This window comes from Gavialis gangeticus, unplaced genomic scaffold, assembly GCF_001723915.1.
Source record: "Gavialis gangeticus isolate Ggan-Ray unplaced genomic scaffold, GavGan_comp1, whole genome shotgun sequence".
In the NCBI taxonomy this organism is placed as follows: Eukaryota; Metazoa; Chordata; order Crocodylia; family Gavialidae; genus Gavialis; species Gavialis gangeticus.
The window spans coordinates 12,202,040-12,224,274 of NW_017728997.1; the positions used below are offsets into that span (position 1 = coordinate 12,202,040).

Here is a 22,235-nt window from a genome sequence, read left to right on the forward strand (position 1 = left end):
GCCAAAAAGATAAGAGGAAAGAGCGGTTTTGTAAGTAGGTGAGTATGGAGATTGGAGTTTGGGGGTACCCAATGCACTGTTTTATTCGGAGAAAAACGTTGGTGCAATATATAGGGTTTTTGGTTGTCGTGTTAGTCGAAGGACATAGGCAGACAGTGTCCTTTGGGTAGATGTGATATCTTTGACCAGAAGAAGGGTGTTTGTGCCTATATTGATCAATCGATCTATTGATCGATCGATCTATAGCTAGATAAATAGATATAAAATAGTTCTTGGATCTTCTGCAGAGGAGGGGAGGGGACCTCGGCTGCTTCCACCTGTATAACTTCTAGGTCTGCATGTATGTGTGTGACTTGTCTGCAGCATGGCTGCACTCCCCCAGGGCCCTGCATTTTGGGACCCCAGGTTTCTTTCTTTCTTACACTGCTGCTAGAATTAACTTCTTGAGGAGAACAGCATAAAGTAGAAGGAATACACTTTAAAAAGCATCCACACTGCTCATTTGTTAGCACCAGCAGCTTTGAGTGTCAGTGCAATGCAAAGATAACTTGGCCGTTTGGTTGTAAGCTGCACTGCAAAAAAAACCATGCATGATCTTGAAATAATAAATGGTTCTTGTAAGCAAACTACATTTCTCATTACAGCAGGGGTTTGGGGGGTTTTTTTTTAATGAAGTAAAGTTTCACAATAATAAATTGCAGAGCTGGCAAAGAAAAGCTTTGACTAAACAGGATTCCTCCGAGGGAAGGGTCATTGAGAGAGCCAGGACCATAACTTCTCAACAAACATATGATCTGGATTATGTTTTATTTATGACCTGTGTTAAGTGCATTTAAAACAAAGCAGGACAGATTGTTTAGCTTTATGAAACTTGACATTTGTTCATGCTGTAACATGCTGTTGGGATAAACAGGAATATTTTGTGTTCCAGTGAATGAAGTGTTGATTAATTGGCTAGAAAGTTTGAAGCTTCATCCTGCCTTTAAAAAGTGATGCTGGAAATGTGATCTCGGGGGAGGAGGTGTTTCATATTCATGCTGATCTCCAGAGCAAGGTTGCTTAGTTTGCAAGTGAAAGGAATCTGTCCCCCCTTCCCTGCCAAGCCTGCGCTCAGCCTGGGGTCTGAAGGGCTTTCTCTGTCTCTTGCAGAGGTTTGGCAAGCTGAACTGGATCCTCAGCTGTGCCCGGGCAGCCCCATGGGCTTCAAGTGGCTTTGCACACTTGCCACCGCTGAAAGTTAAAAATAAATAAATAAATAAATAAATAAATAATTGTGCCGTTGTTCCCTTCTGCGGAAACCCCCTCCTATAGGGGAACAGCATTAAAATGTGCCATGCTGAAAAGAGGCCAACCCTGATCTTTTAGCCCTGGTAGGAAGGAGGGGAGTGAGTTTCCATGCAGTAGTAGGGGGAGAAACCCCATGGAGGTGCAGGGTGCCTCCCGGAAGGTGCTGTCCTCTCCGACCCTGTCCTCCGCTGGCAGGGACGCACTTCCCGGGAAACCCCTGGCTTCCTTAGAGAAGCATGCAGTGCTTCTTCCCTGGACCTGACCCCTCCTCCCACATGTCAGACCTCCTCTCTTCCTTGCCCCCCCCAAAAAAGCAAGCCTCCCAAAATCCCATCCCACTGGGATGAGGGTTGCCTGGGCGGTTCATACTGCAATGCTGGTGCTCCCGCACGCTCTCTGTATCGGGCTGGGAGAGAAAAGGCCAGGGGGGAGAAGGGCGTGTTTTTCTTCACTTCCTGTGTGTCACCGTTTTGATTATGGCTTCTTCATTTAATCGGCGTAAAAATCCCTTCGGTTCTGCTCCCCAGACAGCAGGCTTTGTTACACTGCCTCCTTTGACAGCAAGGGAGAAAGGGCTGCTCGGGACGGCAGAGGATTTCACAACTAAAATCAGCCCTGTGCAAGGCACGGTGTGTAACAGTGCCGCTTCCTTATCTTGCACACGGCAATGGCTCTGTGGTTAAATATTAATTGTGCTGGTGTGAGCTCCCACTGCAATGAATACGCTGGTGGAAAGAGAGAGTTTGCTGTGACCCTGGGGGTGACCGTTTTGTTTCCTTCTCTCCTGATTCTCCTAGTTATTTCAATGGAAGCAGCTGGAAAACCTGTACTTCCGTGAGAAGAAATTTGCCGTGGAGGTTCACGATCCTCGCAGGTGAGGCTGAGGCGGTGACGATTGCATCTGGAAAGCTTTAGTCATCCGCTGATTAATCCTCTCATCCGCGGAGCCGCAGTGAATCAGGAGCGCGTGGATTTCTACGGGGAACCACGGCCCTGATCATTTGTTCGAGATACGGGCTGGATGTGGTCCCTGGTGTCCACTAGGTACCCGGAAGAAAAGCAAAGCCCCAAAAGGGCTCTGGGATCCATCGGTAATGTGGAGTGAAGCTTCACAAGGCTTCACAGATGTATTTTTTGTCCTCTCAAGTTGCATACGAGACGGCCAGGGGAGCCCCTTGTCCCTGCTGTGCTCTCAGTGGGACTGTTTATGGCAGCCCTAGACGTGCTTTGGGCAGCAGAGATGGATTTCACTCCTCCATGGCTGGAAAGGACGTGACCGCTACCTATACACCTGCACCCTCAGTTCAGCAGCCCCTCTGTGTGAGGACCGGGTGGGACACTGCTAGCTAGGCATTCGCAAGGCTTTCCAGTGAAACCCTCCTTCTTTGGATTTCCTATTTCCTTCCTTTCTTCCACCAGACAAGCCCAGCTGGCTTGCTGCTCCCTTTGCTTTCTATGCGGAAAGCAGTGCGAAACACACCAGAGACGCTCTTCCAACCCCCCTGCGATATTCTGCACGGCCTCTCGCTCTGTTCCCTGTTTTAGATTTATAATGAGCCTATCCCTTGACCTCTGCTCTCAGCAGCATTGCACTTGCTGGAGCAGCAGCAGCCTTATTTTCGGTTTCAGCAGGTTGCAAAACTCAACGGGGAAGGGCTTTATGGTGGTGATACCATGTTGTAACGTAAAGGGAAAGGTCAGAGCATGGGGATGCACTGAGCTAGGGAGTTGAGGGGTCGTGTTTAGACCACTGGCATAAAGGTTGTCAGGCCGATTTGCAGAAAGGCGATGCATGCATTTTCAACCCAAAAGGAACCAGCCTTAGCTTTCATCTCTCTTGTTTTTTCCTCGCCCCATTAGGATTTCGGTGTCACGAAGGACTTTTGGGCAGAGCGGACTTGTAGTGCTGACCTGGTATGCAAACACTTCTCTGATCAAATCCATCTGGGTAATGGCAATCAGTCAACACCAGTTTTACTTGGACAGAAAACAAAGCAAAGTAAGTTACCAGACAAGTTACTGTGAGCAAAAATTGCTGCTCCCTTCCCCGTAGACGCTTAAATACGCATTGTTCGAAAGTAAACCAGCCTTGCCTGAGCAGAGGGAAATGGGCTTTGTAGCCGGGATGTGAGCTATTAAGCGGGAGCCTGGTTTATTCAGTCTGTTTCAGCCTGCCACCAAGCGATGTGAAATCGGGAGTTTGCATTGTCTACCCTGTGACTCGCCTCTTTCTCACGTTCATTTTGAATGCTGTGCAAATAGTCGGGGTTTTCAGCGGAGAGATGGTTCAGCTTGGGGGAGGGAACCCTAAGCAGTGAAATCCAAAGCCGAAACTCCCATGCGGTGGCGCTGGCCTAGTGCTTTGCTTACCGGGAGATGAAGTGTGAAATGTCATCTTCTGTGACCCTTTGTTCTGAAGCTAATTAAGTAACTTGAGGATGTGGGATTTTTTTTTTTTTTTTTTTTTAACTCCTTCAGGCAAAAATTCCTTCAGCCAGGAGTTTGGACGATATAGCAATGGACCTGACTGAGATGGGAACGCCAAAGGTTTCCAAACTAGTGACTTCGGAGGCAAAGAATCAGCTTATCATGGCCAGCAATGGCAGCTTAATCTCCTCAGGTAACATCTGTTTTGAGTGAATTCAAGATGCTAAAGATTGTGTTTTTAAACGTGATCTCTTTTATTAGACCGAGTAAATAGTTGGCAAAATTGTTCTTTGCAAGCTTTTGGGCACAAACGCCCTTCTTTCTAACTATTTAGTTGGTCAGGCAGAAGGGTGCTTGTGCCGGAAAGCTTGCAAAGAGCAATTTTGCCAGCTATTTAGTTTGTGTTTTAAAATGCGATATCTTTTATTAGACCAAGTAACTAGTAGGCAAAATTGTTCTTTGCAAGCTTTCGGGTACAAACGCCCTTCTTCCAAGGATTTAATCGGTCAGGCAGTAGAAGGGTGCTTGTGCCCGAAAGCTTGCAAAGAACAATCTTCCCAACTATTTACTTGGTCTAATAAAAGATATTACATTTTAAAACACAAATTAAATAGTTGGAAAAATTATTCTGTGCAAGCTTTCAGGCACAAGCACCCTTCTACCTGGCCAGCTAAATAGTGGTAAGAAGGCTGCTTATACCCGAAAGCTTGCAAAAAACAATTTTTCCAACTATTTATTTGGTCTAATAAAAGATATCACATCTACCCTAAACAAACTTGTCTGCCTGCGTCCTTAGACTAACACAGCTGCAACCAACACACCCGAAAGATTGTAATACACCGTGAACCCTGGGTGTAAGGAAAACTGACACCATTTCTTTCATATAGATATATACACTGATGATGCAGATTTGATTTATAAATGTAACCACCCATTTTGCTGTGAGCGAGGAGAGAGAAACGCACTGCATAGACTATTATACTGTGGGACACAACAATATCCTGTTACCAGCTTACTGAACCTGCAACCGTTACATGCCCGGGAAGCGCGGTGTCGGCTGGTGGGCAGCATCAGCCCCGCAGAGTGGAATCCAGACTTGTCTAATAAAATGGGGTGTGTTTTGGCTCTGTGTATGTACATGACTCAAGCACACAAATGAACACCCTGTTTGCTTGTGTGTCCGTGTATGAGAGTGCACACAGGATTATCAGGGGGAAAAAAACAAATCTAGAGCTCCAGATCTCATAGAAAATGTAACTGTCTTCCTGTCCCTTTGGGAAATCCCAGCCTACAGGATTGGGCTCTGTATTGTCGGCAAAGGAAGGAAACAGGTCTACCCCACCGTGAATATTGAAGGGAAGTTGTTTTCTTCTTTCAGGGTCTCAGGATTCAGAGGTCAGCGAGGAGCAAAAGAAAGAGAAAATTACGGAGCTAAAAAAGAAGGAGAAGCTGCTGCAAGAAAAGCTGCTTCAGAAAGTAGAGGAGCTGAAAAAGATCTGCCTGCGAGAAGCGGTGAGGACTGGCGCTCGAATTGCAGCGGGGCGTTGGACCGCCTCCTCCCCGGCCTCTTGATAGTGGAGCGTCTTTTCTCTTCTGCAGGAGCTGACAGGCAAGATGCCGAAGGAGTATCCCCTGAGCGCGGGTGAGAAACCTCCTCCGGTCAGAAGGCGCGTGGGCACAGCGTTCAAACTGGATGACAACCTGCTTCCCAGTGAAGAGGTAGGCTTCTCGGTGACCAGAGGGCAGCCGACATCTTGACCCAACAGTTTTTAGTTATTCCAGCTCTTGAGTGCGTGTGTAGACATGCTGACACCAAGGTTAAAATGGAGCCTTTGGGTGTCCAGGGACGGTCCACTGCTGCAGCCCCTGAGGCCAGGTTAGCTCAAGGGAGGTCTAACCCCAGTAAGGCTTGATGCAGCACTGTTTGAAGCTAGTGGAAATGCGACTGGTGACTTTGAGAGAGGCAGGGCAGTCTCCGAAGGCGCTGGCCTACTCTGCGATTGGGTTTGGTCTTCCAGGCACTGAATTAGACAGTGGTTGAGGTTTTGATGGAGCCCCAGTAGATGGACAGGCTTCAGTAGTACATCTTGTATGCATGCCAGGGCCACTGTGCCACTGGGTGGGGTTTGCCTGTATGGCACAACACAGGCTCCCCCCCAGGCCAAATCGCTTCACATTGTCCATGGAGCTCAGGAGGCACTTTGCTGGCAGGGGATGGCAAGGGAAGTGATCACAAGCAACATCCCGTGCCGTCTCTGGGCAGACACCAGTCCCGCTCACATCTAAAGGCTGGATGTAACCAGGTTTCTTCTCTAAGTAGAGTGTGGGGTTGTGGATGCTTTGCATCCCTCTGCCACCAAAAGCTCTGCACCCCGATTCACAGGGCTGCCACAAGCCAGTGTGAAATCCTGTTGTAGCAAACTCTTGTGACATCGCTTAATAACACACTTAGCATTTCTGCAGGGCTTTTCTCAGAGTTCTTTACACACGGTAATTAATTAAAACTTCAATGCCCTGTAACGAAGCCGTGACGATATCAGTTTTGCATCTGGCTAAGTTAAGCGGAGCAAGGTTCGGTTTCAAATGGAGCCGAGATGTTTCACGCTCTAAAAATTGGGTCCCTGGCATCTAAACACGGATTTAGGTTTTGCACTTTAGTTACCCACATTTGACCATTTTGTAACCTGTCCAGAGGCCTCCACCAGAGAGCTGAGCAAGAGATTGCAGGAGTCTTTTTAAGCCTTTAAGTCTGTCTGGCAATACTTCTTTTCACATAAGATTTCATTCTGTAATATGGGGTGCACCTGGTGTTTCATTTACTCAGGTATGTGCCTGGTTTCCATCTGCAACCCAGTGTAATAACACAGAGCTTATGTCACAAATTGGCAGGACCCCACTTTACAAAGCTTGGAGAGCAATTTCCTCATACAGCAAAAGCTGGTGGAAGCGGCAAAGAAACTGGCTAGCGAGCCAGACCTATGCAAAAACGTGAAGAAGAAGAGGAAGCAGGATTATACGGACGCCGTCAAAAAGCTGCAAGACATAGAGCATTCCATTAACAAATACCGGATCAAGAGTGGCAAAAAACCAACCCAGAAATCAACCCTTGTTATACCAGGTAAGGGCCGGGAGTCACCGCATCCTGGTGAGGATGAAAACGCAAGGTCCATGTTACGGTTCCCTTTTGGTTTATAGCATTAGTGTGCCCGTGGCATGGGCATGGGAAGGAGAAGAGATGTGCTCGACACATCGTCTTGCATGTGAAGCAGAGCGTACGAGAGCCGTGGCAGAATATGCTGGCAGAGAGGCTTCAGCACAAGTGCAGGCTTGTTCTAGCATCCAGGACAGATGGAAGAATTAGCATGCAGGGAAAGGCTGGCAGCATCGTTTCAGTTGAAACTGGCATGGTACCTCGGTCTGTAATGCATCATGTGCTGCTTCGGTGCCGAGATGAGCTGCTGCTTGCAGGATCTCTGAGCTATTCCAGCGCCCCCGTACGACACTCGTCCCCCTCCTGTTGTTTTGAGTTGTACAATGAAAGGATTTTTCTGCACAGCCCATGCTGGGGAAAAAATGGAAAATAATTGGGCAGCAAAGAATCCATTTCCTGATGAGAAAGTACTGACTTCCATTAAGATACTGATGGGGAATGGGCACGGCTGCATGTAGATCCCAGAAAGGAGGGGCTTACTTTCTTAAAAGTAGAGAGGTAATGACAGTGCTATTTCCTCCTTACTGGCTTTCTCCCAAGTACAGGCAAGTTCTGATTTTTGCTTCTTTATAGGAGAGTGCAGGGATTAGCAATTCATATGCCTGGGCTTAGCAAAAATACTGAAGGATCTCATGCTTCTTTTTGGCTTTCTTTGCTGCTAAATGGCTTCAGGACACATTTTACAGCTCCTCCACCAGGAACATCTGTACACATGGTTGAAAATATTTAATCGGTCTCACTCTGTGCCTTCTGTTGCTCCCAGGGGATATATCATTTCATGAGATGCAGCTTTCTCTTGCAAGGTGGAAAGGGAGGGTGACACGGGCTCCTCTCTATATCAGCTGACACCTTCAGTAAATGTACAGCTGGCATGGCAGCATGGGGCCTCTTTTCCAGCCTGTGTTCTTTCCTCTGAGTATTGCGGCAGCAATGGGGGTCGCACATAATCTAGATCTTCTGCCAGGGTAGCTGCTATCCTTGAGTTTCAGAATTCATTTTGCACTGATTTCCAGCAAGGGATGTAGGTCGAGGAGAAATGGCAATGCCAGGCTCTTGAGCCTTCCCAAGTGGACTAACAGCTTCCAGTGGACAGGGGCGTGATAGCATCCGTTCTTCCAGCCTGGCGTTTACAAACCACAGGTTGAAGATAGGAGGTACTGGCTCTGGGAGGCCTTTAAAATGAGTAACAGGCTGTGGCAATGAGGCAGGAAGTTAGTGATAAAGCAGTCAGCCATGTGGATGCCATGGGACAGTGGGTGTGAAACCACCATTGTTCGCTCCACGGAGCTTGTGGATTCCCCTGTTAGGACAGGGAAGTGGGGAGATACAACCTTCAAACCTCTCCTTTCGCTCCTGGGGCTTGACTTTGCTGGGAGTTTTTCCTGAGTAAGGGATTACATGCAATGGGGGGGAAGTGGTCTGGATGACTCAGGAGGTCCCGCCAGCCCCAGGTGAGTAAGGACTCCAAGCTGTGACTAAACATGACCCCGAGCCCAGCCTCACAACTTCCCTGACAGCTGGGCATGTGTCAGGCTGCCAGGAGGGCAGACCCGGCGTTCCTGTAGGTTTGTCCAGGGCTCTTAAGTAGTCCTGACCACCCCCAGACACTACGCACATGGTGGCAGAAAGCTGAGAGTTAGCCTTTAGCCAAGGAGCATGGCCATGAGTCATTGCAGCTGTGGACTGCAGGAATGATTTGTTGGAAATGATGTATTAAATAGCGGCATTGATTTGTCCATTCAGCCCTGCAGTGTTCTCATTGCAGCCCTCTGGGGACAGGAGATACAGCACATATTTGACTTGCACAGTCCCTCTTCCAGGCCATGCCACTCGTCTCCATTGCAACACTTGCCGCTGTTGCTCACACACCCTGGCTGCAGGAGACTCTGGGGGTGCCGCTTTCATGTGGAGCAGTGTCTGACTGACACTTGTGCCACAGCAGATGGTGCATGTGGTCTGGCACACTTTGACTGGATTAAGTGGGGAGCCACTGCCAGACAGCTGACTTGCTGACTGTAAGACCTTCAGATTCATTATCTTAGAAGTGAGCCAGATCTTGATACCTTTGCTCTATGTTGGCTGTCCATTGAATTCAGTTGTGGGAGCCCCTGGCCAGCAATGAGCTACAGAGGGAGGGAGATGGATGGCCTGGATGGTTGTGTCCAATTTGTGGCAGGTCTGGTTCTCTCCAGATAGCAGCCGCCCTTCCAGAGTTGCTGTCTTCCTAAACCACAGTGACCAGACATTGTCGAAGAGTTCAGAATAACCAACACATGTAACTTGTGTTTGTGCGCGCGGATGCTGATGATTGACGGAAGAAACAGCCGGGCTGTGGAACCGGAAACAACTGCTGTGGCAATCACCAGCTCTTTTCTGATCCCCCTTTCCCTCCCTGATGCTTAGGGTTAATACACTGGAGCATGAGAGTCCTTCCAAGGCGGTCCCGGTTACCGCCAAGGTGGTCTGGTCAGATCAGACCCTTCTGCTCTGATGTATTCACCAAAAATAAGTACAAAAAGTGCAAAGACTGCAGCGACCATATTCTGGATACTTCATCCATGCTACTGTATATGTGGCATAAGGGAATGGAAATCCATGATGGTCCTCTGGATTCATTTCCATGTAACAAAGATCAGGGTTTGTCCAAATTCTCAAAAGCCCCTAAAAGTCCCATTTTTGTAAGTGATTCGCAGCTAAATTGTCCGAGGTATTTAGGTGCTTAAAGAAGCAGACATGTGCCTAGTGATATTGCAGGTTCGACACCAAGCATCGGTATATTAGTAGTTTATTAAATCACAAGGTAAACAGATAAGATGGGATTTCAGTAGCAAATACGAGTGTCTACAGACCATGAAGGGCTAATTATGCTTTGCACCGTATTGCAGAACAGATGCAGCTGGCTCTGAAACACTTTTAAAAAATACTGTCTAAAGTATTGAGAAACCTCTACTTGTGGTGTTTCAAATCCTTTATTTTCCTTCACAGATGACATCATCCCATCAGAGAGCAGCTCTTTGTCTGATACAGCAACATATGATGATGGTATGTGGCTTGTGCTTTTCCTTTTATGAAGCCTGTAAGGGCCTGTATAAATAGTGGTACAACTGCTTTTTGGTGTCTTAATTTTGACCTGATGCTGTATTGTAGTTTCCTATATCTTCTTTTTCAATCCCAGGTATTTTTTGCTAAGCTTTTGGATACAGAAAAGGGAGGAAAAGGCTTAACAAGAGTCCATTGTTTGAAACAGTTTATAGGTCAAAAGTGTGAACCCAGTCATCTGTTCGGGAGATTGTTGTTTTAATGGGATTCATCTGCAAAGATACCTGGATCACACTTTTACAAGTAAACCTTTCAGCAATAGTCATGGGCAGGGGAGGGCACTTCCGGAGGGTGAGCAATCAGCCAGAGGAGGCATTAGCTAAGAGGAAGTGCCGCTCACAGCTATTATAAACCACGAAAATATTGGAATATAAAGTGAAAATAATTGTCTGCTAAGTGATGAACCGCATCTTGCCACAGATCTGGTGTTTTGCTTTTAGCATGCACATTTTTCTCGTTTCTGTCCAGCCACTGGCTGGAAAGGTTGTGGCTTAACCTCCCACTAGCGATGGAGCACAGTCATTTGGGCACAAATATCATCTAAGCAGCTACCAGTGTTATCGAGAAGGCCTTATTCTGGTCTCACTTACTGCAGCTTCACATTAGTGAGTCCTAGTGACTTTTTAAAATGTCATGACCTCAAATTTGCCGTCAGCACCTGAGTGTGAGAATGTGCTTCTCACCCCAAGCTGTCACACCTGAGTGTGAAAGCATGGGGCATTTGCACCTACCAAAGTCGGGAGAGGCTTTGCTCTCAACTTGGAGACACGGGGAGTTCAGGACAGGCGTCTGGGACAAGGGAACCCCCCTAGGGTTGGCGCTTGTTGCCCCCACAGTCTAGAGAGTGTGCACTGTGACCACAGACACCTGGTTGCATCTGCGGTCAGGGGAAGGACCCAGCCGTCTGAGAGAGGATGCTGATGTGTTTAGGATTTTGCTCACCAAAAGCATAATGTTGCTTCCCAACAGCCAGTGAGTCCCTGATCCTGCCAGCGCAGAAAACGAGCTCTGTACCGCTTTCTCCAAGAACCCCTCCGCCAAAGTCTCTCGGTGTGGAGAGAATCCATCTGAGGAAATCCTCCATAAATGACCAGTACCTAGAAACCAGGTATACCAGGTATGATGCATCTCATGCCGCTGATGACCCCAGTGGCTTCTGGTTGGTGTGAGCCCAGGGCTATACAGCGTGAGATTTCTTTTGTCGTGAATACACCAGTATGTCCTGCTGCTGAATGGCATAGCAGAAGACAACGCCTTTTTTAAATGCGGACTTCTCTTCTGTGGTTGAATATATTGTTTAATGATTGTCATTTTATATGAAGTGGGTTTATTGGTAGAGGTAAACTGTGGCGAAGCACACTTAAGTTGGAGAAACGGAAAGTGGGTTAGAGATTTAATAATAGGCATGGCATGAAAAAACACCTCACCCACTAGCCCTTCCATCCTTCACTTCCATTTGTGCGGCTTGTTTCCGCCCTTTATCTCCATGATGACACCGATGGCCTAATCCTGTCAGGTCGCAAACATCCACGTAGATCCTAGCAGAACTGCAGAAGAGGCACTGTCCTCACCTGACGTTTTCAAAGGCTTTGACACTGGTGAGAACCGAGCAGGCTCAGCCTTACAGGAGACAGACCTAGGTCGTGAACGGTGCTATAAACAGTCCCATCCTCAAGCAACACGGATCCAATGCCCCCTGTACGCAGTGCAAGGATCAGGCCCTGTGTGTCAGAATATGAGATCCCTGACAGATGCTACACTTAAGACATGATTAACTGGTTGATCATGTCTTCAGTCATGATCAGGCCACACATTCATTCAATGAATAGCATGATGAAATGAAGCAGCAGCCACAAAGTTGTTACACAAAATGTAGTTGTAGTTATCATGCAATAATAATATTGTATTATTCCAAATGATATGTTATACATTATAATTATACAAATGAATAAATATTAGTAATATTTTGGTTATTACACAAAATGCAATCACAGACATGTATGTTGGCTTTCAAGACTTCTGGGTGCTCCAGAGGCTCGGAGCACCCTCAGTTGATCGGGGAGTGCACCGTGTGCTCTTCTGACTGGGAGCCCAGATCAGCTTAATCACAGCTCCCAGCCAGGGCAACACAAGGAGCCAAGCTTGCTACTTGCCAGTGCAGGGGGAGCCTGGGATCAGGCTCCCCTTGCATCATCAGTATGGCACAATAGGACCTAATGCAGGATCCCACAGTCATGATTCCACATCAGATCCCATCATGCTTTTACTTGACTATCTGCCAGGGTCCTGAGGGTACTTCAGACAATGCTGGGTCATTGGCTTCTGTTCCTTTGAGTAAGCAGAATTGCATCAAATCCACGTACAGAATTGAAAGCATTGAGAACTGTGAACACTGCTTCTGTGCTGCTCCTCAGTTACCTATTCTGTCTCCTGTTGCACATCTCTGTCCCTCAGCATATTATCCTGCATGAACATCTCTGCTGCGTTACCTTCTTGGAGGCTGTGAACTTCTGGCTGTTTCTGCAGTGCTAGCTTTCACACTGGGAGATAGACACCTGTGCTCACTTCTGCTTTCATTGCCACTGGTGGTTTTTTTTTTCTTTTGGTTCTGTCTGCAAGCTAACATTGCATTGCATTTTATGGGAGATAGTTGGATGACAGCTGCACATTGGATCCTCTGTTTATAATCACAGGGACCCCCTCTCAACACATAGTAGTCCCTACCGGACACTGGAACGGCAGCCTTATGGAGGGAGAAGCATGCCTACCACACCTGTCCTTACACGCAATGCCTACAGTAGCAGCCAGTTACAGTAAGATGATTTCCTTTTTCCTAAAGCATGACATGAATTTTGGACCACAGAGAAATAAAACCAGTGACAGTAGAAATAGGATCCCTTCGTGTGAGACAGTTGCCCCAGTAGAATCTGGATTTGCGATATGTCTGCCTGTGATTTTTCAGGTGCCTGGTTATACATTAGCTGTTACTTGCTTGTACACGTGTGGCGTGCAGATGATGGTGTTTATGTGTGCAGCCAGATTTCATGCACACAAATACTATCAACAAATGGGAGTGCATCCAAAATGTTGCATGCAAACATAGAGATTGGCTCAAAGCAGGTTTGAAAATGTTGCCCTTCTGCTGTTGGAGGACAGGTACGGAGAGGCATTGGGGGATCACGCTGGGTTTCTAAACAGCAAAACTCCAGGAGTTTCACATTTGAGCTACATGGTATTGCTCATTTCAGGCAAGATTGGCAAACGCTTAAGAGGCCACCGGTCAGCGTGATCTTATCAATCTATTCATGTGGCTAATAAACTTTCAAGTTGGGGAGCGCTGAGGGCTTATGAATGTATAACTCCTTTCCAAAATGTGATCATACCTAAACCTGACTTCGCTTACACTATTGAATTGTCTGCTGCTTTAGCTGTCATCAGAAATGTCCCTTACAGCTGCAGCAAACCTCGCCAAGCTCTACTGCCTGTAATCCAGACCTTTTATGCAAGAAAAAATAAAAGGCTAATTTATGAGTCCATGCGTGGGCCTCCCTGGATCTTGGGGAAGACAATGCACTGCCTGAATGGGATCTTTATCTTCCCCATCCTTAGCTAAAGGATTTCAATTACTGTAAATTGAGCTTAGTATAAAGCCTTTACCATACTCTACCAAACCGCTGGCAGGAACAGAGGAGCTGTTCTTATTGCTATGACAGGTGGGCTAAAGAGTATCCACCCAGGCCCTGGCATTGCCTGCTCATCCCTTACTCTGTACTGTAGTCTGACATAGCACACACCATGACAACTCCCAAATGTCCATGTACAGCTGCTTTTAACCACCTAATCTCCTGCCATTTCAGGCCGGACGTTTCCCCGCAGCACTGCAGACAGCGCAGCGGCAGCCTGGAGTCCCAAACCCATTTGTTGTCCGAGACTGTCGGGGAAAAGCCTGCGTTCTCCCTCTCCAAATCTCAGCGAAGCAGCAGCACAGAAATCTTGGACGACGGGTCATCCTACACCAGCCAGTCGAGTGCAGAATATTACTGCACGACACCGACTCCCAACCCATATTACACCACGCAGACATTAGACAACCGCACACGGGGCCGGAGGAGGTCGAAGAAGCAAAACATTTCGGCTGCCAATTCGGGGAGCATGCCAAACCTTGCCCAAAAGGACATCCGAAACGGGGTCTACCAAAAGAATCCAGGGCAGCCTTCCTCTAGCTACTATATTGCTGGATACGCCCCGTATGCTGAATGTGACGTTTATTACAATGGAGGGTATGTTTACGAGAGTGATACAGAGGGGCAGTATAGCGTCAACCCTTCCCATCGCTCGTCAGCGCACTATGGATATGACCGTTACAGGGAATTCAGGTCCTACCGTGAAGATGAGATGGACAGAGTACCACACAACCCCTATGCGACTCTAAGGCTTCCGAGGAAGCAAGTGGTTAAAACGGAGCATATAACCAAAAACATTCACAAGGCCTTAGTAGCAGAGCATCTCCGCGGTTGGTACCAACGTGCCTCGGGTCCAAAAAAAGAGCAGGGTCATAGCCTGCAGGCAAGCTTTGACTCTGATCGAGGATCTCAGAGGAGCTTGGGCTTCGCTAGCCTGCAAGTACCGTGCTCTCCTAGCAGCAGGGCTTCTTCTTTCTCTTCAGGTAACGTCCGATTCATGATACATTAGATACTTATCCCTTCAGTGGGTCCATCTCTGTGGCCTTTTTGCTCTTGCAACTTCAGTGATGGGAACGTGGCTGCATACATATAAATTCAGGGCAGATATTCCCTCTCCCTCCCCCCACCAACAAAACTGAACAATAGTTTAAATAGGAATTTTTGGCAGAGAAAAGGCTATAATTGGTCTGGTGGTTTAATGATGCAAGTAGAACAAACGCTGTCATTGGGGTAGGCCGGTGCCCCAAGCTACGACATGGACCCCAGACTGGTTATGCCTGCAAGATCATTCCCAGACACGCTGATGATGCAAGAAGCAGTGTCCTGTCTGGGTCCCAGAAAATGGTGCCAGTTGAGAAGCTTGGGCTCTACTTCCTGCTGGTATTGTTTTTCTGCAAATTTCACTGGAAAGGATACCACCACCATGGTGATCCACCTGAAAATGGGCACAAGCCTACTTGTCTGGGTACTGCCATAAGGCTGAAAGGGAATAAGAAATCATCCAGGCGCAGCAGGTCCCAGAAAACAGTGTTCACCAAATATACAGTGGGCAGAGGCCTGGCTCCATATATACAATGCTGCGACTGCCCTGGTCTCTGAGACAGGGAGCACACTGATTGCCACTGAATAGAGAGGGCTGGTGTTCAAAGCAATGCCACCCTGTTCCTCTCAATGGCAGCTGCATGCCTTGCTCCCCAAAGTACTTTGAAACACAAAGTCCAGTGCGAACCCGTGGAGATCCTTGCTGGGAAAAGTCTTGCTGCTTTCAGTAATTGTAGCCGGAAGAGGATTAATTTGCTGGTTTTGTTCTTAAATCTCTAGCTTCTTCGACAAACGCTTCTGGGAACTGGAGGAACCAGACAACCGCGGGACTTGCTGATTACGATACCTTGTCTCATTCCTCTTACACCAGCTGTTATGCAAATGTTTATAGCAACTTCCCACTGCAGAGCAGGTGAGTAGGGTGCACCAAGGCTGCCGTCTGCTCCGTATAGGCTTTTAAAGCTTGTGCAGGTAGCGGTCTGGTTTCAGATTGTCTCCAGCTAAACCGGAGTGATCCATGAAAGCAGGTGACCTGCAGCAGATCTGCTGTATCGAACTGAAACTAGAGTATTCATGGGCTGCTTTCCAGCTGCTCAAATGTGATGTTCCATGTCAGTGATAACATGCTTAGATGGCCTCCCTTATGCAGGTATCCTGGCAGGCTATTAGCTGCTATCAATGGGCGTAGCTCTGTTTTGACACACCTGCTAAGGGTCTGTCCCACTTTCAGCGGAGCCAGGGCATGGGCTGGGCGGGACATAGACTTCTCCCTGTCCTAATGATAAGGAAACAATGCAGGGAGAGGTTGAAGGGCTTGATTTTTTTTTTTTTTTTTTTACCTGCCAAAATGCTGGCAAGGATAGGAGATGATGCAGAAATATCCTGTTTTCTGTCACCTGTCTGCAAGGAAAGACGCATCAAAGTCCTTAGTCCAGAGCACTGATGAACAGGGGAGCATTGCTGTTGGACCTGCCCCCGTGGTGGCGGTGGTGGTGGCCGTGACCATGTCCCACCCTTCCTCAACAGACTTCTGATCCTATGTGTGAGCCAGGAGTAAAGTTTCTCTTCCAACTGATATCTGTGATGGCATTCAAAGAGGGCATGGACAGGTAGTCCCCATTAATAGACCCTGTGCATATCACATAAGGAGGTTCATAGTCAGAGAGTTTTGGCTTGATGTGGCTACAAAGGCAGCTGTCTCGGGAACACGGAGTGCAGCTTTGGACGAGTTGGCACGTCTTTCTCTCATTCAGATGGGTTCGAAACTGGCCACTCTGTCCCCAGTTTCACTCTCTGGTGCTATTTACAGTGCAGCACGTTGCTTCAGTGCTGCAGAGATTCATGTGACTCTTGGCTCTTCTGCTTCTCCTTGTGTCTCTTTCCTCCTCCCCTTTCCAAACTCCACCTGTTAACAGTCAGAACAAAGACCTTCTGTGCACCAGTGCAATGGTGCCTGCAGACGTGAGATCATGTTTAAATACTCTAATGCTAAGTGTAGCCAGCTGTAGCAAGTACTCCACCTTTGTGTGCGCTGCTTCCATGAGTTGCAGTTTTTGCTTGCTGCTGGGCTGGCATGTGTGAAATACGCCCCTTCGATCTTCCATTTATGTGTGTGTTTTAAAACAAGCATTTAAACCAAAAAAAGGAGTATGAAAGCTTCACAGTAATTTTCACCAAATGCCTTACAGCTTTCAGTTTAGTGCCGTGACTAAAAGATCTACAGTAACAGCGTTTCAAAATACAATTTCTACTAATGGTTTAATGGCCTAGAGTTGGATTTTGCAAAGTGCAAATAAGCTGCCTATTTTGACAGCAAAAGATTTACGTGAGCCACGGCTTTTTTTTTTCCCTCTCTCCCCATTCTGGTCATTTGGTCCAAATATGCACCAGTATTGCCTGTGATCTTTAATGCACCGATGAACGTGTGAATATTGTGATTTTTTTTTCCCCCATTCTGATCATTTGGTCCAAATATGCACCAGTATTGCCTGTGGTCTTTAATGCACCGATGAACGTGTGCATATTGTGAATGACTGAGACAGTGTGCAGTCCTCTGCAGTTCAGCGTTCCCGCAAGTGCCAATGAAGTGCAGATCATGGTTATTGTATGTGGCTCTTAGGATCTTTTGCAAGTGAATTGCTGTCACTCCACTGAGATCAGTAGAGCTGCAACAGCTTATGCCTGCTGAGAAAGCCTGCCCCTTCTACCTATTCCTCTCTACAGAACAAATACCAGGATTCGCACTGTGTTGGCGTAAGTGCAGAATAACAAAATAGACCTGCACTCCTGAGTCTGGGGGTTTGCTCTGAGCTTACACTGCAATAATTGAGATCAGAACCCAGCTCTGAATCTCCTCTGCCAGCTTTCAGTTTATTCCTAAACCATTCCCAAGCCAGCACCGAACCCCCCCGTGGAAACGTTGCTCTGTCCTTTGTCATTGGTGCCATGTTTCTTTTGCAGGGCATATGCAGAGCCAAGCCAGCTGGAGGATGATGCTGAGGACCGGTTGGAAGACGGCTTACACAATAACGAGCAGAGACTGTTTTGGCATGAGGACTCTAAGCCCGGGACACTCGTGTAGGTCACCAGCCACCTTGCGTCTCAATCGCCTTGTGCCTTGCACAGAACGCCGCCATCCCGGCAGAGGTCTTTGGTGGAGTTTCCCAAATGAAAAACAAAAGCACGTTGGTTTGCTGGTGCAGATCCCGATCAGCATTCAGAGGGACGTGACAATTACAAAGCCTTACCAACAACGGCGTTTCTTCCTTAATCCAGACAGTAGCCGAACTGCGCGCGGGCAAGCCACGGTTTCATCTACGACAACATGCAGCACTTGGATGAAGTATTTATACTGAGCAAGCACTTTTTGAAGACTGCAAGGTGCGGAAGGCAAACCTCGAAGAAAAAAAAATGTGAAAAGGGGACTCTTTGTGGGGAAAACGGCATTTGAGGAGCACAATTCGAATGGCTGAAAGAAGAAGGAATGAGAATTTCTTCTGCAGTAGCTTGTGATGGGTTTCATAAGCTGATGAAGGATTTTGTGTATGAATGAGGCAAAGGTTGACTTAATCAGTATTGGATCCTTACTTGAAGGAAGGCCAGCTTTTTTTGTTTTTTAACAGAGGTTTGAGTGAGCTTAATTGTTTTTTGGGTGTTGTTAGGACTGTTTGTTGTTTAGCACCACAGAATGAGTTTCCAGAAAGAAAGCGACCTGCTGTTGCAATGTGTAACATAATACTAACTTTACGTGGTTGTGGATTTTGGAAATAGAAGTGGTAAGCTCTGAATTTTTATTCCACGATAAAATAAAAATCAGTAATTTCGCATTCAATGAATTTTCCACGGTACAGTGTCATTGTGCAGATGAGCATGCAGATTTTCATGTTGAATGCACAGTGAACAGTTCAGCAGACAGCTAGTATGTTTTGCTCTGCCATTTTCAATTAAAAAAATCGGAGATGGGATGCTTTAGTTAGCGCATATTGAACAATGTTGTTATAATGGCCAGTATTTTAAGGTGGTTGCAAAAAAAAAAAACAAAAGAAAAAGACCAAGTGGGTGCCTTAAAATTTAGGGCATTGAATTGTACAATGGATCATCCAAAATGCCAGGTGCATTACTGAGTCACTGAGTGACAGCAGCGTTTTCACATAAAATCATTTATGTTCTTTTAAAAAAAAATGAACTGCAGTTTTAATCTAGGAGGAATAAACCTACCTCATATCATCCATATGTAGGAATGAATTAGCGTGGATTCTCTTGTGTAATTTCCAAAAATCTCATTTGCATACGGTTAAAATAATTCTTGTTTCTCAGCTGTACTGTGCTTCAGGAATCCATAAAATGGTGCTCTTTTTTTCCTCCCCTTTTATACAGAGGGTTTAGTTACTCCTTGTGCATATTGTGAATAGAAAAGTTTCTGATAAACTTTTTTGAACATTTTTTTACCAATATTCCAAAGCATGTAATATATATATATGGAAAGACAAATTTGTTAAGCTGGTCCTTAGTCATTTGTATTATTAGAGTTGAGGTTTGGAATAAACGAGCAAAAACTAAATGACAAAAAATATATTTATTTGTTTTTGCATATTTGTATAGCCTTCTAGAAATGCAAACGCCCTTTTTTGCCTATTCTTTTACTACTTCTGACTTTTTGGGACCTATTATTTTGTATGGGTCAATAAACTAAAAGTATGCTACCAAAGCTGTTTTAGTATTCTCCTATTTCTGCGGGGGATTTCAATCGCAGTTTGGTGCGTGCTACTTGTGCTTTCATCTAGGCATTCATCACAATTCATCAGGGTCTGGTTTCTCGTTAGCCTGTAGCATTTATTGCCATGTGGGAACCCATCAAGGATTTTTCCTACCAGTGTTTGTACAACATGCATCCTGGGGCATGAGAGAGGGTTTGCATAATGCGTACAAGTGAGGCGCATGATTCAGCTTTGGAAAGTGAGTCACGAAGCTATTGAAGCCCCCCTGAGAGAGCATTGCTTCAGCTCTCAGAACCAGATTTCCTGACGGCGGTGGGCACCGACGACTCCATCTCCGGTCAGCGAGAGCCGCGAGGTGCTCAAAACTGCTGCAGACTCGGACGTGAAGTTTATTAGTGCTGGTAAATGTAAGTAACCTGTTAACCCTTTTTCTTATTTCTGCCTGAAAATACTCTAAATGCAACAGAAAGTCAACAAACACAACCAGACCATCGATTGCTCGTTGCCTGGGGCCACGTGTCCTAGTGCAGAAGGTTTCCCTTGGCCGCACGGCCACGACGAAGAGACACCTGCTCATTGTAATCTAATCTATGCTGTCAGACTCGATCTGTCATCGGCATTCTTCTCATTGATTTCCTTTCCCTGCTGTGGCAGTGGAGGAGGATGTCTCCAGCGCAATGCAAACAACTCCCCCTCCGTGCCTTTCCCTGCTGACAAACCTCACCCCAAACTGCACTGCGGCAGCTACTCTCGGCCTTTCAGCCCAGCTCAAGGTGATCGGCATCAAACTTGGCTGAAGACAGAGTGACTCGCCCGCAGCAGCTCACCAAGGAGAAGAAAAATCTCTTGTGAGAAGTGACTTTTTGGAGCAGCAAATAGCAGCAGAGCACATTTTCCTGGCAGAATGATTTCCTTCTCATTACTCCAGTCCGTTCCTTTGTGTGCGTGCGTGCATGCGTGTGTGTGTGCATACACAGATTCTTCCCGTGTTCCTCCTCGTCCCTATAAGCTGCTTATCTAGTCCAGAGTGCAAGCCCCCATCTCAGTTTTATTGAAGTCAGTGGATAAAGCCCTCCTCAATTCAGTGAGTGCTGGAGGAGTCCCTTCGTTCTCTATAGGAGCTGCTTCCAAAAGAACAAGCAGGCCATGCAGTTCCCTCTCCAGGTCTCGCCCTCACCGGCTTTGCAGGTTCTTCCAGCTCAGCTGCCCTGTGTGACGCAGAGGAGCAGGTCGTTAACACCTCTGCAACGCTGCTGTTTCACAAAAGCTACCGGACCGGCCAGTGTCATCAGTGTGAGAAACGGGGGGGAACGCCCCTGATCCAGAACACGCTGCCCCACATTATGTGGCCTCCGCCCTCACTAATGGAGGGCCAAAATGTGCGGTCAGTACAAGCAGCTGGCTGGCTCGCCTCACAAACAGCACCCCAAATACGTTTCCCCCTGTTTCATCTCGGCTCGGGGGTGAACCTTTCATTCTAAAATTTTGGAAGGGGGTCATTGACTCATTGGCCATGGGACGTTCAGGTGATGGAGGAATATCGACGGGCCTAACCCCCACGTTAGCACAGGGCTAGGTTTGTCGAGCAAGGATTTGTCTTCCATGAAACCGGGGTGACTGGGCACCAATATTCCTGGACTCTTCCTTCTGTATCGGTCAAATCCTGTGTCTGCTGTCCCACTGCGTTGCTCCAGGTTTATCTTGGATGGTTGGAAGATGTCGAGTGCAAGAATGAGACTTGGTAAATTTGGTGATGCGTTAAGTGATGATGAGCTTGGCCTGCACTTTTTGGTGCACAAGTTTGCTGAAATATAGCCCCAAATGCTCGAGCTCGAACATTTTAGGTACACCAGGACCTTGATGATGACCTGCTTGTCTGCTGATGGTGCTTGCCTAAGTAAATGGAGGAGTTGAGATAGCTGTAGCATGATGGGCAGAGGATGCGGTCCCTCCTGCTCTCGGGCAATGCACAGGGCAGCACTGACAGAAGAGCGTGCATCAAGCTTTAAGGGTGGAAGAAATCAAGTGGAAATACGGAAGCAAGGGAGGAGGCTTTTGCAACTTGGGAAAGGGCTGAGAACAACTTCTCACCACTGGCGGGTAACGGACTCGGCACACAACTAGTCAGAGACCAGGGAACATGGGTGGGGGGAAGGAGGAATGAAGCTGGGGTAGACAGCCCAAAGTGGGGGGAAAGGCACAGGGAAAAACTCTGAGACTTCATATCCCACCTAGTGCTGGCATTTTGGCTGCTGATGCTTTCCTCCAGGAGAGGCACAGAGAGGTCCTGCAGAGCTTGCCTGCAGACAGGAGGTGGTAGTAGGCCCCTGGGCTTGCTGATGTTACATCCTGGGCTGCAGATGTTCGTTTCTCGTGGATTTGATCCAAACCTCAGCACAACGCCCCAGCAGAGCGGGGGCAATTCAGGCCTTGTTCTTGCTCCGAGCTTTTGCGGATCTCATTCTTTATTGATTTCTGTCTTTTATTTCTGTAGTTACGTTCCAGCTGAAGAGTTGTGAACCTACTTGTACAGCATAATAGAGTTGAGGTGGGAATGTCTGCTTGTACTTGAGATGATTTGTTCACAGCTGAAACGCAAATCTCGCTTGTGCCCCCTCTGCGTTATTTCATCCATTCTTGCAGCTGTTTTAGCAATGGGGCTTTGGCCTTTTTTCAAGCAGGGACAGTGAGGACATCTAGCGTCCTGGCAGCATCGTTGCAGGTAAGAGCGTGCTCACCTTCCATCCTCAGCTTTCTCAGCCAATTTTA

The 22,235-nt window shown here is 47.2% G+C and overlaps 1 protein-coding gene across 3 annotated transcripts in view; it reads left to right on the forward strand.

Annotated features, from left to right (window-relative positions):
* FRMD4B (FERM domain containing 4B) overlaps nucleotides 1-19,456 on the forward strand; it is a 138,322-nt gene extending 118,866 nt beyond the window's left edge. For all 3 annotated transcript variants that reach the window (XM_019504780.1, XM_019504777.1, XM_019504779.1), the window contains exons 12-23: nucleotides 2,085-2,161; nucleotides 3,148-3,286; nucleotides 3,766-3,907; nucleotides 5,093-5,226; nucleotides 5,314-5,433; nucleotides 6,604-6,832; nucleotides 9,911-9,967; nucleotides 10,994-11,141; nucleotides 12,718-12,837; nucleotides 13,882-14,690; nucleotides 15,529-15,661; nucleotides 17,710-19,456. In XM_019504780.1, the coding sequence (XP_019360325.1) occupies nucleotides 2,085-2,161; nucleotides 3,148-3,286; nucleotides 3,766-3,907; nucleotides 5,093-5,226; nucleotides 5,314-5,433; nucleotides 6,604-6,832; nucleotides 9,911-9,967; nucleotides 10,994-11,141; nucleotides 12,718-12,837; nucleotides 13,882-14,690; nucleotides 15,529-15,661; nucleotides 17,710-17,830 (2,229 nt within the window). In that variant the 3' untranslated portion in view covers nucleotides 17,831-19,456. The remainder of the gene's footprint in view (nucleotides 1-2,084; nucleotides 2,162-3,147; nucleotides 3,287-3,765; nucleotides 3,908-5,092; nucleotides 5,227-5,313; nucleotides 5,434-6,603; nucleotides 6,833-9,910; nucleotides 9,968-10,993; nucleotides 11,142-12,717; nucleotides 12,838-13,881; nucleotides 14,691-15,528; nucleotides 15,662-17,709) is intronic.
* Nucleotides 19,457-22,235: the final 2,779 nt, after the last annotated feature.